We start from the raw sequence: 26,894 nt of genomic DNA on the forward strand, positions 1-26,894 counted from the left end.
TACCTCCCTGATCAGTGTGAAAACCAAGCAGGATGGTGGAGGGATGGTTCATTTTATGTCTGCTTGATAGCAGGGTTCTTTGTTTTTGGCTTTTTTAAGAACTTTCATTTCCATGCTGGTTGTGGAGGGGCTTCCGTTCCTCTCCAGCCAGCAGGGAAATGCAGGCTGCCAGTGTCTCAATGGAACAGTAAACATTTCAATAGGCTGGTAGCTTTAGCAGCCTAATTTATCTGAAGGACCCTCTATACCTGTATGAATCTGCCCAAGATCAGAGTCCAAGACCCTGCTCTATGGCCTGTCATAAGGCGGGTAGGTTCTAGGAACAGGGCTTTCTCAGTGGTGGTCCCAACCTTTCGAATTCCTCCCCAGGGAGATACACATGGTCTCCTCATTACTGGCTTTCAAAAATATTTTGATAAAAAATAACAGGCATTCAGAAGGCTTCAGCAGTGTAGGATAGTCCTTAGGCTAAAAATAATTGCCAGTGGCTCACAGAAGACTTGCAGTGAAAACTGCTTGGTGATGGGTTCAGGATGAAGGGAAATTTTAGGATTCTGAATTATTTTCTATAGACAGCCCCTCAGAATGGCTTCAGTTTAGTCATCCTATTACAGGTACCCAAATGCATTCCAGCCCTATAAGTGACTCAGTGTGCTTCCATGCAGTGGGACGAACCCATCTTTATGGCTCCCTAAAAACGGGAATTTCAAGCTACTGTATAGAGTGGCAGAAAAGAAAAACCCAATCTTTCAGCAGAAAGAAAAATAGTCATGCATATCTAGAAACATGTAACTACAAGTTGCATGCTGTCAAATAGTAGTTGTCAGGCTTTAGACTGACAGCTACAGTGATCCATGGCATATTATATTTGAATACCAAGAGAAACATACTTATATCTAGTCACTCCCTGGATTTTGTTTGTTAAATATTGAGTTGCTCAGCTGATCATAAAGCACAAATCAATGCTCTGAAGGTCCCCAACCCTCTGGAGAAGATTTTTGAGTGTGCACAAGGTTGTTAGTGGTAGGGGGAATAGCCAAAAATTGCTTCCCTCTTCATTCTCTTCTTATTGACAGCTATGTGACAACATTATATAAAACACATAACAGTTATTTTACAGAGTAACAAATAAACCTTTTGTAAAGTAACTGGTTTCACAAAACAATTGTGAAATACAGCTATCGCGGAGTTTGGTGTAGGGATGTTCAAACAAAAATAAATAAATCAGCATACTTGCAAAGAGTGCTCATGTACACTTCTGGAACATTTTACACACATTCTAAACTGACTGTTCCCTCCACACACTCATCTCTTGAAGATTTATTTAAACTCCCTACACCTTTCTTTGGCAAAAATTAGAAGTTGTAAATATTCACAGTTAGCCTAATGCGGGCAGAGCACATACAGGAATAAACACAAAATCAAATGTTAAACAAGAGTTAAGACAATTGCAGACAATGATTTTTAAAAATCACAACGCTACCCAATAAATCTCAAACCTAGAGAGGAAATGAATAAGGATGAAATCGATGTGATCCCTCTAGAAGCCACACCCATCACAGCAAATCTCTTCATTAATTACGTCATAACTATGGGAATGCTGAATTGTTAAGGTTTACTAGATCGGTTTTTAATGACAGAACGTTCTAGGGTCTGCATCGACAAGGAATTAGGTAAGCCTTAAAGCTATTTTTCCAGGCAAAAACGCCGTCTGAAATTCCCTGAATATTCTGCAATCACACATCTCTTCCACAAGCACAATTTTCCTGCAGCAAAGAAGTTACTAGAAAGCCTTCATAAAGCTTTTGAGAACTATCCTGATCCTTTATCTAAAGGAAGTCTGAATGTCTTATCACTGAGTGATGTTACAAAGACTCAGAGAGCTCAACATCTTTGCAATTAATTATTTCAAGTCCTTATACTTTCAAAATGAGAGTGAACTATTATTTGCCAGGGAGTGAAAAAGACCACATAACATTGCAGAGATGTGATTGCCTTTCAAAGGCAATATTTTCTCTCTAATGTTTCTTGGAAAGTATGTGTACTTTTGCTATTAAATCTTTAAAAAATGCTCAATACAATCTCCACAACTGCTCCTGCCCCGCCCTCCTAAAATGTATCCCTCCTAAAATGCACCCCAAACGGGCATGGGCAAGGATGGTAAAACATGCATAGGAGGTACAAAGACCTTATTTTAATACATCATTTGATTCTAAACAATGATTTATTTGAGCAAATTGTTACTAAGAAGAGGAACCTGAAAGCATCTTCTGATTTATTTAAACGATTTAGAAGTCAGCTTGTAAGCAGGGACAAAAGGCTGATGTGAGAGTTCCAGAGACTGCATTTCAATGAATAAAAAACAGACAGCTGTCAGAACTGCTACACTGCTAGAAACACATCAAATGCTAACAGAAGCCTTGAATGAATCCATTTTAACATATCAGAACATTTGGCAGACATCCACCCCAACAAGCACCTTGGGCTTCTGAACATCTACTTGCTTTTACAACCTAACTTCATTGGATTTGTTCTTAAGCTAAGCATCTGGTAAGATTACATGCTAGGGGAGGGCGACAATTGAATCAGTGACCTCAGGAAGATTTATGAGCTTAAACTGAATTCAGAGAAGTCCTCATTGAGGCAGCCAAACTCCCTTTTTTCCATCTGGGTTTTAAAAAATGCTGTAAAAGGCAAGCTTACCTGCACGAAGCACGAACTCCCATTGATGAAGGTATTTCTGAAGTCGGGCCAACAGTTTTCGAAAGAGCCATCAAAAATTAAATGGCACCCTGGTGCAAGTAATAGCGGTACATAAATTGCAAGCAGAGGGCTGGTTCTTCCTGAACACAGCAAAGCTTTGTGCAAAAGCAAGAGAGAAAAGGAATTTGCCTCCACCACCTAGCTGCAGATGCATAGCACTGCATTGCAGGTAAATGCCTTGCAGCATCACTGAAGAGAGTTGCTCTCAGCTAATTTGCTTCCCGAAAAATTTAGCCATGCTCCGGAATGACCAAAAACTCATTCTATTCTTTTGATGCTGACCAACTTCCAAAGTCTTTCCAGATATACTAACTATGTAGCCTAACTGAAGTGAAGCTCCGAGTTTCCTGTTCAATAATAAATTTCCTTCAGAACTTTGAAAGAAAAGAGTATCACAGTATTGATTATACTGTATGAGCACAAGAGCTCAAAGTATTAGCTTCTCTGTGCCAGTAGGTGCCAATTATTCTTCTAGCTCTACCCAAAAAATTCTATGGAAAAGATGGAAGACAATTTTCATAAAGGCATCCCAACCTAAACAAGACAAGCTTCTTCATCTCATATGTTCTTATTAAGAAATAAACAAACTGGACAATTGCAGAGGCAGGTGCCAGTATCATTCTTGGCTATTGTATGGTACTTCTGCAACATATTTAGCCTTTCAGTTCATGCTGGCATTTCAGTGATTAACTGAGCTGATGAACTATGAAAACAGCAACGCATCTGTCTATGTAAAAAGCAGTATACAGCTGAAAAGGCAGAGAAAAAGTTACATGAAGCAAGACAAATGAAGATGCAGCTGAAATACAGTCTGAATAAGTGTGGTCAGCAGCTCCACCTGCAAACACATTCAAGTTCTAGCTTGCACATCTTATTCATGAAATAAGCACAAATTTGTGCTGTAACATTCCGGGTATTGCAAGGTACACTGCCATTGCCTACTCTAACAACAGATCTACTCAGGAGAACAACAGAAGCTCTTGCTTGCAAGTGAATCTGCCTGGCTTCAGTTAGGCTGCTGCAGTTTTTCTTCTCAAACAGATCGGCAAAGAAAGAAGTACTACAGTCGTACCTTGGTTTTCGAACAGCTTAGTTCTCAAATGTTTTGGCTCCTGAACGCCTTAAACCCGGAAGTGGCTGTTTTGGTTTGCGAACTATTTTTGGAAGCTGAATGTCTGACAGGGCTTCCGATTGGCTGCAGGAGCTTCCTGCAGCCAATCAGAAGCCGCGCTTTGGTTTCCAAACATTTTGGAAGTCGAACGGACTTCTGGAAAGGATTCAGTTCGACTTCCAAGGTACGACTATACTTACTGTGAGAAAACAGACTGAAGTCTTTTACAGCTTGTGAATCTGCTTGCAACTAAATGCTAAAACCAAATGGTTACTCTTAGGTAATTCCTTAGTTGCTCTGGGTGGGCGTGGAATGCATGCAAGTAAAAAGTGATACAAGAACTTAACCAGGGAAAAGAGGGACAAACTCTAAAGACTTCCTCCCATGAAAATTAGATGGTGAAAACACAGCCAAAGACTGGACTCCTATATGCATTTACATGGGATTAAACACCCATGTATGCAATAGAACTTCTTTTGAAGAATCAAATAACTAGTTCCACTCACTGAAGAGGGTCTGGGGCTTGAGATTCTCAAATGGCAACTCTCCCAACCCCTAGCCAATGTTACACAACAAGCCTTTTGAAACTAAAAGGATCTTTCAAACCCAGTTTGTTATATGGCATGAGGCTTGCTGTTCAAAATTAAAAAATCTACTGGGCATGCTTTTTGGATCCCAGACTTGATTGCATATGCAATTCACATAACCAACAGTCCTTAACTAAGGCTGCCTGTAACTCTGATTCTAGTTATTCATGCATAAGCCCCATTCAATGTATGGGATTCACTGGTGCAGAACTGGTAGCAGAATTGCCATACTAACTGTTTCATTTAATAATCTAGATAAAGTAGGCTTCTGATTATGTCTTCACAAGATATACATCATACAGTCGTACCTTGGTTCTCAAACAATGCGTTCCGGGAGTCCATTCGACTCCCAGAACTGTTCGAAAACCAAGGAAGCAGCTTCTGATTGGCTGCAGGAATGTCCTAAAGCCAATCGGAAGCCGCGCCAGACATTTGGTTTCCGAAAATTGTTTGAAGACTGGAACACTCACTTCTGGGTTTTTTTTATCATTCGGGAACCAAAACATAGGAATTCCAAGGCGTTCGGCAACCAAGGTATGACTGTACTGTCTTACAGTATGCATGCTTAGTCTTTTACTGTAATCTACATTCTCCATATTTAAATGTATGGAGAATGTAGTAAGGTTCATATTTTATGAAGAAAAACCAATCAAGTTCTTGTTCTTAAAAGTTATAATTAAGCAAAAACTCTTGCTTCCTCTCCCACAGACCTGAGAATGAAGGCTTTCTATTTTCTTAAAGAAAACATGCCAATTAATCACCAGCTTTAGAACTAGAAAACTGTATGACTTCTATCACTGAGAAACAACCATAGGGTAGTTCTATTTGATCTATTCTACTTATACCGGAGAACACATACCAGAAGGAGAACACATACCAGAGTAATTCGTTCATTTCTTCCTTCAGGCATTCATTCTCAGGATGAATGCCACCAAACTGTGTTCGAACAATAATAATGCATAAAGAAATAAGGTGATGCACTCCCAACCCGTCTGTAACCATTAACTGTTCTAGACAGAAATTCAGAGGAAACAGATTAAAAAAATAAAAGGCCAATTAACATGTAGCTTCTCATCGCAAGGTGAAACAATGAACATTCAAGCATTTCATTAGACACCATGCTGATTTATGAGTGAAGACAGCATGTTCTTCAAAGGTGGGGATGAGGTGAAAAAAGCACTTGTATTCATGAGCATTTAACTCCCAGCAAGTAGGAATTTGGGGTTTAAGGGATCTCACCCTTTTCTCTCTGCCTATAGGAAGAAAGACAACAAAGAAGGAAAAACAGTATTGCAGGAGTGTCTTGCTCTCACAATCCTACATATTTTCCCACTCATTCAGTAGTGCCAGCAATGTCAGAAGAACAGAACACATGGCACAGAACACAGAGCAGACACATACAGATGGATCTGTGTATTAATGTTAAAACAATTCAGGGTTGTGGAGAGCAAAAAAATTAGACCCAGCACACAGAATGGCTGCATTTACTTAAAGGGAAACAGCATTAGTTTATTGTATATCTATGGCTCAGAAGGAAATGTCATCTACAGTGGTGCCCCGCAAGACGAAATTAATTCGTTCCGCAATTTTTGTCATCTAGCGAATTTTTCGTCTTGCGAAGCACGAAATCCCATAGGAATGCATTGAAAATCAATTAATGCGTTCCTATGGTCAAAAAAAGTCCAAACAAAGCCAAATTTGGTACAACAACAGTTTATTAACTGCTCTTTAAAGTCACACATACTGTAAAGAGCAGTTCAAAAATTGAAGGGAAAATAAATTAACTTTATAAACAAAACATGTCTTTGTTTTTAGCCAAAGAAAAAAAGTCGCGAGACGTTTTCGTCTTGCGAAGCAAGCCCATAGGGGAAATTCGTCTTGCGAGGCAAATCGCGAACGGAAAAAACTTTCGTCTAGCGAGTTTTTTGTATTGTGAGGCATTCGTCTTGCGGGGCACCACTGTATATTGTTTTGAGAGTTATACATGCAAAAAAGTAGAATTCCATGGAGGTCCCTGATGGCCACATACTCACAGACCTCTAGGCACTCTTTCCTCTACAGACAGGAGGGCAAGTGGATATCTCCCTAATTACCTACAGCCTTAGCATTTCGTCAGTGCTCTCCATCATAATTAAATCAAAGCCTAGCTGGGGTGTAGAGAAGTGTGAGATGAGAGCTTGACTTGTTACCAGCTGCTACTGTTCTGCAGACCTTCTCCCCAAAGAGAGCCCTCCCCCTCAAAGCCCTGAAGTACAAGGATTTGGGGAACCTTGTGACCCTGCAAAGAAGGGTGTGTCACTCTCGTTTTTTTAATTGAAAGAGGGGGAATGCTGCATCCCCACACTAACAAAAATGCACAGAGGTAGCAGCAAGAACAACTGCTTGCTTTCCGAAGTTCTGGGAGGGAAATGAACCTTCATTGATGCATTCTAGCTAATGCAGGCAACTAATGCTCACAACCAGTAGGACCTGTACTCATGACATACTGACTAGGCCTGTGGGTTATAAATGTATTAAATATATTTTAAAAGGTGTAGGTAGTTATGTAAAACCACCACCTTGGAACACATTAAAAAGCAGCAAGCCCCTGCTCCCACTCAGAGTACACTTGTCAAGAAGCTTCACCGGGTCCCAACTGACAAGTGTATGGAGGACATGTTTTCAAACATTCATAGCATACTTGTGTGTGTGAAGAGGCCCGCAGGGTACAGACACAACAAAACAGTAATTCTACGTATAAGCACCAATGTTATCAGAAGGAAACCCATTGCCAGAAAAGCAGCACATATTTTGCAGTGATCACAGGTTATAATCACAGAAAGCACTCTATATGTATTGCCGTTTATCACCTCCATATTTGACCTCTGCCTTGACTTGAATGCTCTCTTTCTTTTCTTTAAAGTGTATTGGCTTTTAGCAGAGATCTGATATTTGACTGTCAAATACCACATGCACTGCTGGCAGCTTGTTAGTAACCACTTGCCTGGTTATGAGCAAGGCTTACCTCTATGCAGGAAAGCCTGATAAAAACTACTGCTATTAGAAGACGGATGACTAACATTAGTATGTGCAGGCGGGTGGGTTAGAAACATTTTTTGTGATCTTTTGCACAATTATATGCAAGTCAACATTGTATATTTAAATGCTTCTTAAATTTAAAATATATTTTGATAAATCACTGTTAGCTTTGTATACATAGTAACATAGCTGCTGCTCAAAATTATTCCAAAAAGAAGGCATTATTTAAAGCCTGTTCTTTTAAATTTATTTTGCTGTTAACAAATAAGCCTATCCATCAAGTTCAGGGGCAAAATCACACAAGCAGCAGCATTGAGCAGAGAAATCCACCTAGGGTTCAAAGACCCATTTCTTCTGCTAACCAACTCAAGTGTATGGATGGGCATCAATTGGGAGTAGGGAAGAATGAAAAAGGAAGGCATGGGAAACATGCACAGATCCTGTTATACTTCTTCCACACATATCACAGCTGAGGAGAAATGGGGCTCTGTTGAAACCCATGGAGTTTTGCAGTTCAGTATATATTGTGTCCTAAGCCTAACTTTGTTACAGCAAAATTCAACCACTTCTCTTCCTCTATGATAAAGGATAGCCATGGCTATTTTAAGGCTCTCGGAACTGCCAGAGTATTAGCCATCTTACATATGAAGATTCACAACATGTTAGCTGCAGAAACAGCGATAAACAAATTTATGTCAAGTCCTTGATTTTTTGACAAGAACGGAACATTTTTTATTGTTCTTTTCTACAAGCAATTAAAAAACCGGAACTCTCTCAGAGCACTAGCATTAAATGGGAAGCTACCTTGGCTGAACATGTTATAAAAACCACTCTACTTAAGCCACTATATGAATTTGTAAATAATGGTTTTGGGTTGTATAATTAAGTTAACTGTTGGCCAGCTCTTTTAATTTTTACTAGAATGCTTCCACAGTGCACGACAGCTTTGAAAACATAGAAGAGCGAGCTTGGGAAATTTGGGATTCAATTTCTGAATATTACTAGCTTGCCACAACTTTGCAGTAAACCTTCATGCAGTGGGTTATCAATATGGATTCAATCTAAATAGAGTAAAATATTTGAGACAAGAGACTACACTGAAAACAGTGCTACAACTATTAAAACTTTGCAATCACAGCATGATTTCAGAAAGCATTATTTTAGACACAAAAATTGCCTTGACTGTTGAGAAGTGACATAAATGCTACATGGACAAAAAAATAGTGAAGTGAACAATGGATGAGAAGAGGCATAAGGTAGGTGAATAAATGAAGCCACTTGACACCAAGTCAGAATATTGGTGCACCTAGATCTATCTGGTTTTCCAATTGCTCAGAGGCAAATATTTCCCCCACTATTGCTACCTGAGTTAATTTAACTGCAGATTCCAGCAACTGAAACTAGGATCATCTACAAAGCAGTACTTCATTATTGCTTTTCTCCAATCAGAGATGCCAGATTTGGGAGCTTTTTGTGCATTGCATGAGAATTGGAGAAATATGAATAATGAAGGGCAGGACATAACAAACCAAGGGCAACCCAGTCAGATGGGTGGGGTACAAATTAACAACAACAACAACAACAACAACTAATAACCATTTGATAATGCAGACAAAGGGGTTCAATTCAGGCATATTTCAAAGTCAATAGGAAATAAAAAAATTATTAGAGCATTTAATGGCATATGATGGCATCTACACATGTAAGCTTCCAGTGACTGTGCAGTACAATCCTTTGAAATTTTACTCAGAAGTCTCACTTAAACGGGGCTTACTTGAGTCTTGTAAATAATCCTCCCCCTCCACCTCAAGTTACTAGCTTGCAAAAACTTTTACTCCTCTCACTTTCCCACATGTAACTCCTGCTTGCATATGGGTACTTGGCTAGTGCTTAAACAAGGGATTACTTTCCTTAATATTCCAGGCTTAAAGAACTTTCAGAGAGCACTATCAACTCTGATAATTACTCGCACTAAATAATGCACATTCTCTGGCTCCATTTTCTTAATCTGAAACCACTTGCCGCTTAACACACACAGAACACAATCTTATCCACACTTAACTGATTTCAGTGGGACTTCTCAGTAAAATTTCAGAGAACTAGCCTATCAATTTAGTCCACCAAAGTCAGTCTACAGCAGCTACATAGAGAACGGTATGGTCAAACCTCTTTTCGAGTTATAGTAACAGGGTGAAAAAGAGAAGACTTCCCTCTTCTATGTGATATCTGAAATGTTTAAAGTAAGTTCCACCCTTCAGTTTGAGTGGGATTATTAAATACTCTTATTACAGTATTAAACTACACAGAGAACATATGTCTATTGCATTTTAGTTTGCTGAATTTACGGGCAATCTTAGATGTTCAGAAGTTAGTGCACCATTTTGAACATGTTTCAAGCTTCTTGGATCTACAAGGCCAGAACAGCTTATTATGACTATGCAAATAACACTTGAAATCCAGGGCTAGCCAGAATGGCTTGCTATACAATATAAATGTAAATCTCAGGGTCACAATTCAAATTCTGCTTGCACCAGGCTGGGGGGCTCAATTAAGCAGAGATCTTGCTTCCTGCAGCCCTGCCAGCCTCTGCCTGCAGAGTGACATCGGCATCGCTCTGCCAGTGTGGTTTCCCATTTTGCCTGCTGAACTTGTGGGCACAATTGCTGCTGGTGGGGAGGGGGACTTTCTGGGATGGCAGACATTCAAGACAGAGCGCTGAGCAAGCCTTACAGCTGTCATGTGACAGCAGCAGGCCTGACTGCCAGCCAGTATGTGCTGCAAGGCTGCAGATGCTGCAGTGGCCCTGTTGGACAGCGCCCAGGGCTTGGATTTCACCCTACTACGGTTTAAAATGTATATAAATAAATAACATATTTGATCCATTAAGTTTATCTACTATTTTAGATTAAAATATTATCCTTGGAAAAGGAGACGAGAATTTTACCAGCAAGCTGATAGGCACCCAGAGACAAATTTAATGGTGCCCACTTAAAATATGCACAAGATGCAGAAGAGGGCACATCACCCATGTGAGTTTATGCGCTTTTAACACTGAGGCTACCCTCAGGATGTAAAGAGTCACTTAGAATTGGAAAATCTGGAAGATTTCTCATTACCATATTGTCACTGTCCAGGACACCATTCCACTTTGTTTAAGGCAGTAGGGTCACACTTACTTTCTCTGGGCTTTTTCCTTCTTGGCTTTAGTCCGCTTCTTCCGGGCTTGCAATGCTAGAACTAGGAAGAAACAGAGGGAAGAAAAAGAAGGGGTGGGGCAAGAGTCAGTAAGCTTCTGTTCAGGGTGAAAAAGAAGGGCACATTATTTGCATCATCAAACCTATCCGGTTTATTTTGTTCTAAGATTAACCCCCTCTTCCCTAGAAGCAGCATTAATCCAAGAACAAACCAGATTCGTGAGACACGTGCTCATAATAGACTCATTGTACCCATATTTATAATTTTTTAAAAAATAATAATCCCCAAACACGTTACTGGAGGAGACAGGCGATTATGTCACCCTCTTTTATCTCATACTAGGTAGCGGGGTGGAGGCCGAGGAAGGGAAGCCTAAGGGCCGGACATTTGCCAGGGTACCCGAAGACTGGCAGTTAGGATCCGTGAGAAGAACTCTGCGAATAACAGCGGGACCTGACAAAAGCAAACCGACGCCCGATCTCGTGTGAATTGGGGCAACAACCCGGGACGCGGAGGAAGCGAGCCGCCAAGACCCAGAAAGCTGAAGCCTGGCTAGAAGAGCCGAGGGGCCGAGGGGCGGCGGCGGGGGGGGGCATGAGTTTGGCAGGGAGGCGGCAGGGCCAAGCGCACTCACCTTTCCGCTCCATGGCGGCTAAAGACAGCAGCCCCCGCGACCCCCCGCGCGTGCGCTCCAAGGATACTTCCTGCGCCTGCGCCGGCCGCGGGAGAGCCGGTCGGCGCGTGCGTACGACGGGTATCTTCGCGCGCCGTTGCGCGCGCCACCAGATCTCCTCGCCGCCGCCGCCGCCGCTGCTGTCACTTCCTCCCGAGCTGGGGCTCCCGGGGAAGGCCACTCCCCCTGGCTCTTCCAAACGCGTGCGGCGCCGCCCCCTGCTCTGCGTGACAGGCAGGAGCCGGAGCCGCGCGTCAGGCCCCTCGCCCGCCTCCCCTTGTCCCATGGGCGGAGCGCATGCGCCTCGCGGTGTCCCAGCCCACCGCTCGCTTCCCCGGGGCTTCGCCGGATTTAACTAGGGCCAAGGGAGGCGGGGGCGGCGTAAAAAGTGGCCTAGCGCGTATACAAGTAACTGCGAGCGCTGTCGCCGGAGATGGGATTGTGACGTGCCCGCCACGCGTTCTGGGTCCGGGCGAGTTTTCCAGCTTCACGCGTAGCCGGCATGGGAGGGAGGGATGTGTTCTGCTATGGACCCCTTGCGCCACCAGGTTGCGCGATGACTCGCAGCAGCTAAAGTTAACGTTCGAATTCTCGAATTAAACTTTTTTTTTTTTCAATTTACATGACTTTGTACGCTTTACATGACTTTGTACGCTTACGCAGTGGGAACTTTTGGAAGTTATTTTAATGTATGCAGCTTATTAAAAAATGAATTTAGTGTACACATGTTATCCTCCACAATGGTTAGAAGCCAACAGTTGGGTGCTACCAGTTCTATTTGCAAGAAACAGGAAAGGCAACTGGTGCTGCGTACGTGCAGCAAGCAACGTTGCATCTGGATGGTGAATGAAAGCAGCCTAGCTTGTCACTGCAGATAGTGACAATAGCTTTCAGATTGGACAGTCCTGCAAAAAGAAGCCAAAAATGGCTTATATTCTGAGTTTATGCCAATAAAACTCAGAAACGTGAGGCTTACAACAGACCTAGCATAGGACTCTAAGCAAGAAAGGATCAGCAGTCATAGCTACGTCCATCGCTGCACCACGAAAATGGCCCCCAGAATTTGGTGCAAGAAGAGAATGCAGCCCATGAGCTGGAAAACGGCCCCTCATCCCGCATTAACCAATAACAAGGAAGACTGTGTTGTTCGCTACCACAATTTACTAGCCGAGGACTGTAACTCAAATGGTTGCTATGAAGAGAATTGCATTCCAACGATTATTTGTTAACGAACATTATGTACAACTGCAAGCACAAAACAGCTAATGCGCTTCTTCCCCGGGGGCACAGAAAGACCGGGAGGAGGAAGCCACAAGGTGGCGGGTGTGAACCTTCCTTCCGAGAAGGCACCTGTCCAGGTTCCCGCTGTCTTAAACAGCAGCACCTGCAAGCCTTAAACCTTGGCCGGCATCACGCTCCACCCTTCCTCTTCTTCCTCCTCCTCCTCTTTCCTTCTCGCCTCCTTCCAGATCTCGCGAGATGCTCCCCGCTTTCTGGTTGCGCTCATCATAGGGCGCTGGAGCTGGGTTCCATATTGGGGCATCGCCTCAAAGCTCTTTCCGCGCCGTGGGTCTCGCGAGACCTCTGCAATCGGGGACTTAGGAAGAGGTCGGGAGAAGTCAGGCGGCGGCGGCGGCGGCAGCAGCAGCAGCTCCTCCTCCTCGTCGTTGCTGCTTGGTTTTGCCGCCCCCCCCCAGTGCAAGCTCTGCTCTCCTCAGGGGGACCCCTCGCGCCCACCTGTTAGGCGCCCTGTCTTGGGGCTGTGCAGGAGGCCGCGGGGTTGCGACCCGACAGACGGCGGGAGGCGGAAAAGCCCCCTTGGCCTGGCCTTCCCCTCCGGCCGCGGGGCGGGGTTGGGGCGGCGGCGGCACGAGGCCAGTTACTGAGGCGGCCGCTGGGCGCGAGCGACCTCTTTACCCTCAGAGCAGGAAACCCCCTTTCTCCGAAGGGGGCGGAGCCAACGGTTCTGCTTGAGGGTCTTCCCCCCCCACTCCCGGCCGCGCTGGGTGGGGCGGGCTCGGGGTCGAGATGACCCAAGAGCGGCCCAAGTTCTACCGGCAGGAGCTGAACAAGACGGTCTGGGAAGTGCCTGAGCGTTACCAGAACCTCTCTCCGGTGGGCTCCGGGGCTTACGGCTCCGTCTGGTAAGTTGCTGCCGCTCTCCCGGGGGCGGGGGGGGGAGGCGGCTTGGGGAAACTTCGCTACTCGCACGCTCCCTTATCCCCCGCAGCCCTTCGTGCGTATGGGACAGCAGCCGCCACGAAGGCCTGTCATTCTGAATGGGATGATTGATTAGCTGGGAGATCCTGAAAGCGGCCTTAGAAGGCGGTGGATCTCGCATGTGTCCACACCCAGTCCTCCTTGCAAAAGGAAGTCGGTTAGATCCTGTGATTCCGAGGGACCGGCTCTCGGTTGCAAATACTAAAAGGAAAAACGTTGCCTGTTTGTTTCTCTTGCACCGTAATGCTGGGGCAGTGCAAGCTAGCAGCAGAAGTAGTAGAGGCGTTTGATGTACTTGTCGCTCCGTCTGCTGCAGTGCCTTGATCTCCGTCACTTCTTCCCGTAACCGCTATGAACTCATTCCCTACTTATTTGGGAACGCACAACCCGTGAAGTCCACAGTTGAGCAATGTCTCCAGAAGCAATCAAAATGTGCACCAAACAGTGGCTTTCTTCAAGTTCTCCAGTTTTCAAAAGGCATTATGTTAAGCATCTGATGCACGACCCTTTATTTTGCTTTGTGGTGCCAAGATTATTGGCTTTGGTAGGAAATGACTTCTTGATTATTTTAGTTGCATTTGGCTTGCAAACTGTTGGGTGTTTAATGAGGTTTGGTTTTCTAGCAGAATCTTGAAAACAAAGATAAAGCAATATTCTCAACACTGCACAATTAAATAACTTGTAATTGGTCTTATTATTTTTTGCATTTTTATTCCAGCACTCCTCGAAGAAGCTAAGGGTTATGTACATAGTTTCTTCCCCCACCCTTCTTTATTCTCACAAGTCTGTGAGGTAGGATAGGCTGGTATCTCAATAAACACCATGAACCTGGATCTCCCCCAGTTTCTTACACTGATCTTGCTGGGAATTGGAGTAGGGAATAAGAGTTTACTTGCAACTAGGGAAGATGTATAATGAAGAGGTTGAGTGCAAAGCTGTTGAAGGAAAAACAGCTGGCGAGGGGTAGCAGAGATTGGCAGGAGAGGAATTTGTGATTCACCTCCTCATGATGTCATAGGCACTATCCATAGATGTTTGACTTCACTACCACATTCCTCACAGCAAAATATGTATTACAGTTAGACTGCCAGGACAAAGCATAGAAACTTATTCAAGAATCCAACAATAAATGGATGTTGTCTTGGCTACAGAACCCCTAAGCCTCTTGGGCTTGCCCCTAAGCCTCTTGGGCTTGGTCAGCGGTTCGAAGCTTTGCAACGGGGTGAGCTCCCATTGCTCTGTTCCAGCTTCTGCCAACCCAGCAGTTCGAAAGCATGCCATTGCAAGTAGATAAATAGGTACCACTGCAGTGGGAAGGTAAATGGTGTTTCTGTGCGCTCCAGGATTTGTCACAATGTCCTGTTGCACCAGAAGCGGTTTAGTCATTCTGGCTAAGAGATGTAAGTATTTTTGTATATAAAACGACATAACCATTGCAAGTTCAAGGTAGTCATAACTTCTTTGGTAACAAATACTTGAATTGTACTCATCAGACTACCAGCCTTCTGTGATAGTTCAGCTAGAGTTACATGTATATATTTACCTTATTTACATGGCACAGTAAACTAGTGAATGGTTTGCAGTGAAAGTACCAGTCTGAGCCACTTTGTTCCTCTATGCTACCCCAGTCTCTGGCTTAACATTGTGTCCAAACCAAGGGTTGTGGTTTATTTCCTTCCAGACAAACACTATGATCTGTAGCAAAAGTTTGTTCTTGACTTGGGAGGAGCAAACTGGCTCATGTGATAACTGAAAACAAAGACTCAGACTCTGTGTATTTGTGTTCTTCTGCAGCTACATAGCACCGTTCTTTTAATTGTAGATATTAAGCCAATTTACTGCTTTAAACAAAACTCGAGAGTTCTTCTGCATTTTTTTCCTAGAAAAACATATCTTGATCTACACTGTTTTATTATTTCATGACTCATTTGAAACAATATTTCACTTGCTTGTGTTTTGTCAGGTAAGAACAATATCACGAGACAAGTTCTCATAAGAGAAAACAATGAAATTTTGTTTTTTAAACACCCTCAGCATAGATCCTGGTGGCCTCAGAAATTTGCATTCATTGATGACTGATAGGCAGGTGTGGTTCATTACACCATTGCTGTGGTAGGATAGGAATGTATACTGCAGAGTTTTGAAAGACCTTAGCCTTTTTGCTAGTTATTACTGCATCTAGTTATTGTAGTGATTAGTTTGCAGAATAATTAATGGTAATTCCACTGCTCTCTTTTTTTGATCACTAAGAATCAAGTTTTGTGCCTTGTATCCATTAAGCAAATACACATATATCTCGATTCCCTCTAATATCAAGCTCAGGTGGTTGAGTGCCCATCAATTTTGGAAGCAAAATGGAATTAAAAGTAGTGGTCTGCTTAGGCACACAGAAGCATATAAATCTAATAATATTAATACTAATGCTAATATATTTACAAACAGCCCAGCAAAGTTTTGTGAGCTCTTGAGATGTTTGGCATGATTTATCAGAAAATGTATGTGTAAGGTCGGGGGATAAGAATTGACTTACTCAGACCATTAACAGTTTATTGCAGGTATCCTGGAGGAGGGTAAATTAGGGTTAGGTATGTGATATTAGGTCAGAAAGTACCAACCGCTCTACACTATATGTGGTTGTTTCAAGAGGAAAAAAAGCATTCTTTTCCCTTTAATCAGAATCACTATACTGTATAGCTATAAAATACAGCAGGGGGAAGTTTTGGGTGGGCTGGAAAAGTAAAAAGAAGTGCTTTTTTCTCATCATTAGAGACTCAATCTCATGTAAAGCTTCTGTTTCAGGCTGCTTAGAGCACTACACATAGTGGGTATACACTTAAACCCTTGCAAGTCTTCCTGAAGCTCCCATACTTCAGTGAGGGAGAGCTCTCTATAGTCTCTATAATGTACCATTCACGTTCATGGTAAAAGTGAGGATAAAGCAGCTCACCTAGCCCCCTGAGCTTGCATTAAATGAAAGAATTTCTCATTTGTTATGGCCCACTACCACCACCCAGTAATTATTTCCAGACTTCATCTTCTAAGTTTATATTGCTTTCACTTGTTCCTCTCAACAGTTAGCTAGGTCCAGATAAGGAGTTATTGGGGGCACTTATGCATCCTGTGTGTCTTACGGACCTTTGTAGATCATACTAATATCACCAAGAAATTTTTTTTGTTCAGATGCACACTGCTTCTGTTAAAACATCCAAATAATTTCCGACTGAATTGTTAGATATGTCAAATGTATGTGTTCTGATCTGAAGGATGGTGGTTTGCACTTCTTTGTAACTTAGTAACTATCACAAATCATTACATTTTTGTTAAAATGTGTGGCACTTGTTCGAGATCTTCAGAAAAATTAACGTATCTTTCTACTGTTTTCATCATGCCTTATCCCTACCCTGATTTCAGATCATTTAAGTCTCTGCTCACAATATTTTTGTCAGGGAAAACTTGATTTAGATGCAAAAAAAGGAATAAAAAGCAGAAGTGAAGTTTTGTTTGCAACTAAACATTTTTGCCTGGCTCTTGCAACATGTGTTCTGTGGTAAGGCAAGGTGCAGGGCAGTGCCATATTGACAGGGTAAATTAAAAGGGAACTTGTTCTTTAAAACAATGCTTCAGTAGAAGCATACTAAAAATGCCCCATCAGTTCCATATTATGATCAGGTACCAAACATAAATTATTGAAAAGCAAATCCATACTAGTCTAGAGTCAGTTGAGAAGTGCGAGTGGCTTCCTGCTTCTTGCTAGTGTGGCACTAGCCCTGCTCTAGAATTCAAAATTGGATGTATCAGTGGATCCTTGCAGAAATGCATTTTGCATCATTTGTATCTGCAGGTGTTTCCACTAATTTAACACAAGTCAGTGGGATGGTGAATTGCAAACCTAATCAACTTCATTTATCAGGCAAGTTTTGCCTAATGCTCCACTCCCCTTTTTTAAAAAAGACTTGATATGTATACAAGTACCTTTTTTCCATACTAAGAAAAACAAATAAACTTTAGAAAATATTCCACAATTGTCCCAGGTATAGACAGGTGCCCATGACAGTGGCACCAAAGTATGCTGTTGTAACCACATTGGTTGTATGTGTGTTTTAGGGTGAGGAGTAGTCTGGCTTTCTGATGGTAAAACTTGGAATGCCAAAAAATCTGCGAAATGTGTACCATAGGCAAAGACATCTGTACCATACCACCTTCAAGTTATCATCACTGTAAAGCTATTGGCTAACATCACCTGATAATTCACTTACTACCAGAGATCCTAGGTATTCAGTGCCTTATTTCTACAAAATCTTGCTTGGAGACATCCATCATGTGTCTGCTAATGCTGTGACCTGGATACAGCGAGCACTAGCTTCTGAAATGTCACAATATTCTGTTAAGGTTGAAATATTTGAAGTTACAGGAAGTCATTGCTATATCTTTTGCTGTGAGTCACTAAATGATTGCAAAAATTGTCATTCTTCCTTTATAAATCCAGCTGCAATTCCCAAACTCATCAATACATTCTTAAAACTCTTCTAATGATTCATTCTAAAACTTGTAAGCACCTTCACCTTTGTTTTTCTGCCTGTTCTTACACAAACCTTAAACTTGTGACTTATTTCTTCTTGGGCACAAAGTTATATTCATTCAGTGAAACAAGATACCTATTAAATCATTTTCATGGGGGGGAAATCCTATTTTAGTCTTAATAGGCATATTTAATGCTGTTTTTTTTTTTAAACTATTGTTTTTTAGCTCAGCCTTTGATGCTAAAACTGGCCTGCGAGTGGCTGTGAAGAAATTGTCCAGACCATTTCAGTCCATCATTCATGCCAAAAGGACCTACCGTGAACTACGTCTGCTTAAACATATGAAACATGAAAATGTAAGTTTGGGGAGGAAACTAGAAATGTACATTTCATTTGGTTCCAAATCCTAGGTTAGGAGTGAATGCTGGCTTGATAACCATGGTGTACTTGGTACAGATAAAATGACAGACCGTAGTGTTGGGGTTTTGTTGAAAGAGTAGAGGGTCCAGAGCAAGAAAATGAATTATTCAAAAGTTCATTCCCAATACCTTCATCTTGATTGAAAGCTGAGAAAATGTAACATGTGTACCATAATATTTTCAACATACTAGAGCCAGTTGGTTATAAACTGATTTTGTGGTGGTTATCGAGTCCTCTCTATTTCAAATGTTATGAAAACTTTCCTTACTGGTTAAATTCTCTAGTTTTAAAGTTAGCTTAATGCATGTTTATTTCCATGAGTACGTATTTTTTTTTCATTTCATTCATTGTTTTGGGTAATGGCTTCCATGTGTTGATTTCAATATTTTCTTACAGAACATATTAACTAGGGGAGACCCTAAACCTTGGGGAAAATAATGAGTCTGTTGATTACACAATTGTAGAATGTGAGAACTGTTGCAAAGTATCTCACAGTCCCAGTTTGTTTCTGAAACACTACAAGAAGGATGTTGCAGAAACATTTCTACCTTTTATGCTGCTGTGAAGATTTTAGTGTTACTATTTCATAGTATGCAGGAATAATATGTGTGCACAGAGTGCAAACTACTTCAGATCTGTTCTCCTGCTTTCTTCCCTTAACCTTAACCCTAACCCCAACAAATTATGCAATTATAGTACTAAATAAATACAGCAGCATATACCTTAGGGTGATTTTTAAGTACCTTTTTTGGAACAGTTGTGTTTCTGTTCATAATATTTCTTCAGACATGCCAGCAGACACCAGAGGTGTGACAAAAGCAGGGTGACTGACATAGGAAAGCACCTCCTAAACTCCTAAAGCACGAATGAGGAACCTGCAGTCTTTGAGGTTGTTGGACTTACCACCCCGATGTAAACCCTTGGTTCACTAGCATTTGGGTAGATTTTTTATGACAGCACTTAGTGTCAAACCTCGATTGACGAACGCAATCCGTTCCGGAAGACCGTTCAACTTCCGAAATGTTAAACAACCGAGGCACAGCTTCCGATTGGTTGCAAGAGCTTCTTGCACTCAAGCAGAAGCCGCTTTGGATGTTTGGGTTCTGAAAAACATTTGAAAACCGAAGCATTTACTTCTGGGCTTTCGGCATTCGGGAGCCGAAATGTTCGAAAATGGAGCCGTTTGAGAATCGAGGTTTGATGGTACTATTTACTGTTCATCTGTTTTAACCACATTGTAACGTTTGGTCCATAATTTTTAATTTTCCTATAAATGTAGGAGAATCTTTAGTTCTTGCATTTCAAACAGGAAGGTACTCTTGCAGCAGTTTTACAATGTAATTACTTGGTTGGGCCTGAGTGTACTATAAAAATAGTCTTTTCACGTATTTGTCCCAAGTTGAAGCTTTCTAACACAACTATGAGTGACAAAGTGTTTGGAGAGGACAGAGAAGGCGATGGGAGGAGTGAAAATAATTTACTACTGAGGCAGAACATAGGTTAGCAGCCATAGCTTAGGGCAAGGAACTACACATCACAGAAGCCCTAACTGTAGTCTTGACCACAGCTATAATGCCCAAGGCCCTTCTAGTTCTTGAGCCATCTGTGGATTCCTCCTGATCACTTCTTTGTGTCCGTAGGGATTAGATTTAGCTGTGTTGGTAATGTTTAGTCAAAAGTCAGATGACAAATACTTTAATGAAATAAATAAGTACATTACAATGTATTGACTTTAAAAGAAAAGTGAGATGTTCAAGAATCCAAATTCTTTGTTGGATACATGAACATGTTGTCAGATAAATTCCAGGACATTTTGTAATCCTTGGGATTTATGCATAGGGTTTATTTGTAAGCACTAATATAGTGTCTGGCTCTCTTTATTTTCCATGTCTTGTGCAAAAATAGCTGCCCTCTAGCACTTGCAAAAAACATCCACTGATCTGTGTGCATTTAGATATGTACAGTAGTGATAAGTAGAAATTTCTGCAGTTGAAAAAAGTTATCACACTTGGGTTTCAGCTGTGCACATGAATGAAAATATTGTATGCCTCAGAGATGGAGCCTGTATCATAATATGATTACCCTGTATAATAGCTTCACTTTATATCAGCCTTTTGGAAAAAGAAACATGAGTAGAATTAGTCAAGATGCCTGAGCCATGAATTAGCTTTCCTATTTACTATATGTGTATATTTGTGGGATTATTATTCTAGTGTGAAGCATGTGGTAGTCTTCTGGTCACATTTCCCCTACATTTAGTTTATTTTGTTTGTGAGGGAACAGACCATTTTTGTCAGTGCTGGAGAGGTTTGTACTGATAGCACTACTTGCAAATTTATGTTTTTAAAAACCCTCTTCTCCATATTCTAATTAATGTGATGTATCCCTACTTAAAGCCTGTTAAAAAAAGGTGACTGTACAAAGTCATATTTCATGGTCTCTGGTTTGAAATTACATGTTACATGTAAACGTGTAATGGAATCCTGAAAGCCCTTTTTAATTAGAAAAATCAGTTTGCTGGGGGGTGATTAAGATCAGATGAGTCACATCTCCCTTCCTCTGCCTTCAGAGTTCCATGATGCATTTGTAAGGGCAGAGGGTAGTCATAGAAAGTAGTGACGGCATGCTTGCCCTCCCACCCCCCGATTACCCTATACAGGTACCACTGTAGTACTAACTAGCCAGAGAGCTATTTAGCTAGCTGACACTGACTTCTGTACTTGATTTAGTTGAAATACTACCACCAAATTACCTTGACTTGTACCCAGTGGCCACATTCAAATGAGAGATGAACAAGCCTTTTGTCCAAACATGCAGCTACTTTGTTTCGCTAGGTTGTCTTCAGTTAACTATAGATTAACTGAACTCATAACCTATAGTTAACTGCTTTCGAACAGGGCAGGATATCAAGCCATGCTTTGAAGTTAGAGCTCATATTGTGGCTTGTTCTGAAGCTGTTAACCAAGGCCTCCATTTCAGAGCCGTTGAGAAACTATACTTGCGCAGTTCCAGATTTGTTTGCTTATACAGCAAAGAGAGGAAAGAAGTTACATATGCACCCACAAGGTTCATTTATATCTCATCTCATTAAGCCAAGATACGATTTTCTGAACCAACCCAGTGTGTATCACTGCATATTTACATTGGAGGTAGCGCTGAGCTATTTGATATGCTTACACCCCTTGTTTTTGAAAAATAAGTAGGAATGATGCTTTTAAAAAAAACAACTGTCGATTCTTTTCATTAAGGAAAATAGTTTACAACGGAAACAGTGATCTGGAGCCAAAGATGAAGCAGGAGGAGTCCATGCATGCATCATGATTCTTTTCTCTGATATTTTTCAACATGCCACATTACAAGATATTTGAAAGTTTGCCAGATTTAAAGGAACTATTTTGAGTTTGCATCTGTGTAAGGATAAAAGTCTTATTTATGTGCAAGTCCATGTGTTCATGTAGTAGGCACTTTGAATTGGGACAGTGTATATATGTGAGTTGGGAAATGGCAGATAAATGTAGAAAATGTTATTCCTTGTGTGTCTTTTTCCCTTTCTAGGTTATTGGTCTTCTAGATGTGTTCACACCTGCAAAGTCACTAGAAGAATTCAATGATGTGTAGGTAACCCTTCATAGCCTTGATGTTGGAAATAGTTTCCAGCCTTGATGGAAAGTCCTTATCTATAAGGAGCATTAATGTAATAGAATCAAAGGTTTCAGTTTAGACAGGACTTTAGATTGCTATTGGACAATGAAATTAGGCATATGGAGGAAGAAATGAATGAATTCATTGCATTGACTTTACTGTGATAGAAGTATGTAGTCACAACCCTTCATTAATTAGCATGGAAGGTAGCTATGGGCTGTTTCACACACTAGATTTTCGTTACTCAGTAGTGGGAGTAAGAAATTATTCAGTCATGTGTGAAAACTGTAAATATCTACTTTGCCATGTTGACATTTGCCAAGAAGTTGACACCTGGCAAATAGTAATACAGTATATTGAACTCACTTTATGTAACTATTTCCCATCATGCCTGTAAATACAATTCTCTAGCAAACGGCGTTTCTGTGCACTGCTCTGATTTGCCAGAAGCGGCTTAGTCATGCTGGTCACATGACCCAGAAACTGTACGCCGGCTCCCTTGGCCAGTAAAGCGAGATGAGTGCCGCAACCCCAGAGTCGTCCGCGACTGGACCTAACGGTCAGGGGTCCCTTTACCTTTACAATTCTCTAGCACTGTAGCTCAACTCTCAGCTGGTGTGATCTAGAATCCTCAGTGAAGGTCTCCCTCTTTAAAGTCATGCTATCAGTTTGAGGGTGTTTTTTTACTTTACAGTCATACCTCAGCTCTCGAACACCTTGGGAGTCGAACGCTCCGGCTCCCCAATGCCCCCAAACCAGAAGTGAGTGTTCTGGTTTTCAAACATTCTTTTGGAAGCCAAACATTTGACTGGGCTTCCGATTGGCTGCAGGAGCTTCCTGCAGCCAACCAGAAACCATGCTTTGGAAGTTGAACATTTCGGAAGCTTAACGGACTTCTGGAATGGATTCTGTTTGACTTTCGAGGTACAATTGTACTAGGCTCTATGTCTTCTCAAGCACAGTAGATCCCAGAACATGCCGTGTATTACTTAGGTTTCCAATTTCAAATACTCCAATTTCAAACTTTAGGCCATCCAAATTTTGGATCTTAATTCCCCTCCCCCCTCGGTTTTGTGCCTGGAAGGGGAATATATATGAATTATTCTGCAACTTACAGTTTTGATTTATTACTGAATCCAGTTCTCAGGCCTAAGCCATTTGAATTAAATGGCACAGTACACAGGATTGCCATGCTTATAGAAGCATAACAAATTTAAATGTTCCATAATTAGGTGCCCTGAGTTACTTGTGGAGATAGATGTTTTAAAGCTTTTTAGTAGCAGAATATTATTGTTGCTTTAAGGTTACCTTATGCAGGTGCAGTTACTGTCCAAAGCAGTAATGGCAAGTGTATCTTAAAAAGGAGGGGGAAGCGTCACACATTGAGGAAGGAGAGTGGGAAATCAAGACTGAGCAAAGTACTTTAGTTGTATGGAAGGACTTTTTGGTTTTGGTTGCGAATTGCTTGTTTTAGCAAGGAGGGGAGTAATGTATTAATCATGTGACCATCTTCAGTCACATAGAATGATTGAGCCCTGGTTTCTTTAGTCATTACTTTGTACCAAGGCAGACTCATGGATATTTGCAGTTGTATGATGAGACAAATGACAGATGTTTTAAATAGCTGTTTATAAAACCTGTTGGACTTGTATGTGACAGTTTCAAAGCACATGTTGAGACAGGCTTCCTGTCACAATAAGTCCATGTAGAAGTATTTTATTAATGATGTACATACACCCTGTACACACCTTTTACCATGTTCTTACTCTTGTGGAGAACTGGAAAGACTGAATCAATGCAGAGATCAGCCTAGTTTCATCGTCGTTGAAAGGTAGTAAAATTACTAATTTCAATAGGTCTTTTTCTCTTGGGGCTTCACATTTAAAAATACTTAAAACTAACAACTATTTTGTATTAGGAGCTGGTTCCCATATAGCCCTGCCGTATGGGTGGGGTGGAGAATACATGTAAATTCTTGTGTGAGTAGATCCTGCCAAACATTAGTCTGACTTAGGAAAAGGAGTAGATGGACTGTGTGGTTATACTCTAGGTCCTGTGAGTGGTCAGGGAGAGTGTGCAAATCTGAGACTCATTCCTTGGCCTCAGCCCTCTGTAACCTACAAGCTAAGACCTTGCATGAAGCAGGCCCAAAATAAATATAGGAAAAATATGTTAATTGTGAATTTAAATTACAGTGCATCCTTAAGAAGTCTCTTATTATCTACTGGAATTTTAAATAGAATGGATCTTTCTAAACAACGAGAGATGCAGGGTTATACAAGAATCTGCAAAAGATAGAACTGTCTTATTGCTTATTGTCTTACATTATGAATACACTCTTTTTTGCATTGCAACACAAGTGTATTGTATATCTCTCTACTAAATGGTTTACATTCTTTATAATGGCTTGTATCCAATATAGTGCTAAGTACCTGTCACATCAGGGTTTCCACTTGTCCACTCGTGCAAAGGGACTTCCCCCATCTTGTCCCTCTGAACACATCTCAAATCTGTTTTGAAGGTTTTCTCAACCCTCTGGAATAGATTGCAAGAGGATGCAGGAGGAGGAGAGGGAGGGAAGTCCCATTGTGCAAGAAGAAATCCTTGTGCTGATGGAAACAACGGAGTTAGATACTACCCAATGTATTCTCACCATACATTTAAAATTGTATCTGTACCATAGCAGACTACTGGCTTTGAAAAGGTCATACATAAAACCAATGAATTTTCATAAATTCAATAGGTTGGATCCAGATTTAGTCGTATTTGAAGAAGTTGGTCAGTAACTGATTTCTGTGGAAACTAGGCAGCTAACAGAGCAGCCTAAATCCCTGTTCTATCATGGTGGAGGGAATTTTAATGGGACAGAGTTATCCCTCTGCCTGGTTCTACCACCTTTTGCTGTTGGCAGGGAACAGCTGCACCCTGTTGCACCGACCCAAAAGGCAGGTCAGCAGAAGCTGCTGCTACTGCCAGCATACTTGCCAGCAGTAGCCAGTGGAAAACTCCCCTGCTAGGGGGTGATTGGGGGATGATCTATGCTGTACAGGATCTCCTGTGCTGACCACCCTGCTGCCACGTGATGGCAACAGGCCTTATCCAGGCAACTGGAATGCTGGCACAGCAAAGGGATATATTCCCTTTCTGCCACCTTCTGCTCTAGCTGGCGTGACTGGTAGGACTGTGGAAGTGGTGGTGACTGCATGGCACTGTCAAAGCCCACCGCTGCCAGTGATTGATCCCTAACTTAATCTGAACAAAATCCAGTGCTTCTCTATAAATGCTCTGACTCGCTCACCTACAACACATGGAGGGTAATACCATTGTTTAATTCTTGTTTTTTAGATACCTTGTAACCCATCTTATGGGGGCAGATCTGAACAATATTGTGAAATGTCAGAAGCTCACAGATGACCATGTACAGTTTCTAATCTATCAAATTCTTCGTGGTTTGAAGGTATTTGCATTGACTCTATTACTATTGTATTCTGTATGCAAGTGGCAAATAAAAGACATACTTTCTTCCCATTAGAGAGGTCCATAGGCAGACTTTGGATTCAGATAAAAACACCATCACATGGTCCTGAATTGGTTGAACTGACCCCCATTATGACAGTCATGAAATATTAGCTGTTCTTTTTGAGAGTCTGAAGAGAGGCAAAGATATCATTACATGCTGCTCTCCTGAATCAGCTCAGTCTTGCCTCTTGTATTCTGCTCTCCTCATGTTCAGAGGAACTAAATGTTCTTTCTGTGTGGGAAGAATTAGTTTTATGTGTTGTATTCCCTTTGGTGGTGGGGGGAGGCACTGCAAAAAAAAAAGTTACCTAGAGGGAAAGAAGGGAACGGGATCCTGCTGGAGATACCAAGGCAGAAGCCAATACTTTCTGCTCGGTGGTGCTATTTTGTTTCACCCTTCTGTGTAGTAAAACAAGGAAGGGTGTTGAGAGGCACAGAAAGATAGTGAGAGCCACAGCATTTGCAGCATGATCACAGGCACTTTTGTCACTTTTTCAAGTCTATATTTTCTGACCTGAAGAAGAAATGTGCTCCTAATTGGTTTGTCATATGCAGGTGAGTCTAATCTAGGAAACACACTGCATGCATTAGCTCAGAGAAACAGTTGTGTCGCTTTTGAATAATTAGCACAGCCTTACTGGAAATAAGTTATAAATTGTTGTTATTTTTTAAGTAGAAGTTCCTTCCAGAACTTCTAGATGCCCTCTTAAATGTTAAATGTTGTAAACCTTATGAGGTTACTATCTCGTGAGATTTCTGGGGCACCAGACGGATGCAGACTTTGATTCAGTAGTTTCAAAATGCATCTGTACTTTGCCACAGAATGGGGAAGAACCAAATACGAAGGGATGAAAATATGAACATTGTGCAAGCATTATTCCCTCTTCCTTTCTGGTTGGAAATGACTTTGGTTATCTTCAAAGGAACAAACTTAGAGCAGACATTTCTCAAACGTCATTACAAAACCACTGAATGCTAGATGAGTAAATGTAATACAAGACATAGACTTTCATAAGCCATGGACCTTCATAATGGAAAATAGTGTCTGAACCTAATCTTCAAAATATTTTTATTTTCAGTATATCCATTCAGCTGACATAATACACAGAGTGAGTATTATTTTTAGTGTAAACTATTCAATGAAAGCAGCATCCTGGGAAGTTGTAGCATTAGATCTTTGTATATCAAAGCAGCAGTAAAATTAAGCTAAAAGTTCAATAAAATTG

The 26,894-nt window shown here is 41.5% G+C and overlaps 2 protein-coding genes across 3 annotated transcripts in view; one reads left to right on the forward strand and one right to left on the reverse strand.

The window, feature by feature from the left end:
- Positions 1–11,745, reverse strand: part of SRPK1 (SRSF protein kinase 1) — a 29,882-nt gene extending 18,137 nt beyond the window's left edge. Inside the window, exons 1-2 of the mRNA XM_082228210.1 lie at positions 11,309–11,745; positions 10,656–10,716 (exon numbers count right to left, since the gene is read on the reverse strand). Coding sequence (XP_082084336.1) covers positions 10,656–10,716; positions 11,309–11,633 — 386 coding nt within the window. The 5' untranslated portion in view covers positions 11,634–11,745. The remainder of the gene's footprint in view (positions 1–10,655; positions 10,717–11,308) is intronic.
- A 1,070-nt stretch (positions 11,746–12,815) lies between these two features.
- The window catches only part of MAPK14 (mitogen-activated protein kinase 14), a 31,331-nt gene continuing 17,252 nt past the window's right edge, over positions 12,816–26,894 (forward strand). The window contains exons 1-5 of one of the 2 annotated variants that reach the window (XM_082227115.1): positions 12,816–13,491; positions 18,314–18,443; positions 22,063–22,121; positions 25,495–25,606; positions 26,748–26,777. In XM_082227115.1, coding sequence (XP_082083241.1) covers positions 13,376–13,491; positions 18,314–18,443; positions 22,063–22,121; positions 25,495–25,606; positions 26,748–26,777 — 447 coding nt within the window. In that variant the 5' untranslated portion in view covers positions 12,816–13,375. The remainder of the gene's footprint in view (positions 13,492–18,313; positions 18,444–22,062; positions 22,122–25,494; positions 25,607–26,747; positions 26,778–26,894) is intronic. The other variant, XM_082227114.1, reaches the window with a different exon arrangement.

Source organism: Podarcis vaucheri, assembly GCF_965113315.1.
Source record: "Podarcis vaucheri genome assembly, chromosome: 6".
In the NCBI taxonomy this organism is placed as follows: domain Eukaryota; kingdom Metazoa; phylum Chordata; class Lepidosauria; order Squamata; family Lacertidae; genus Podarcis; species Podarcis vaucheri.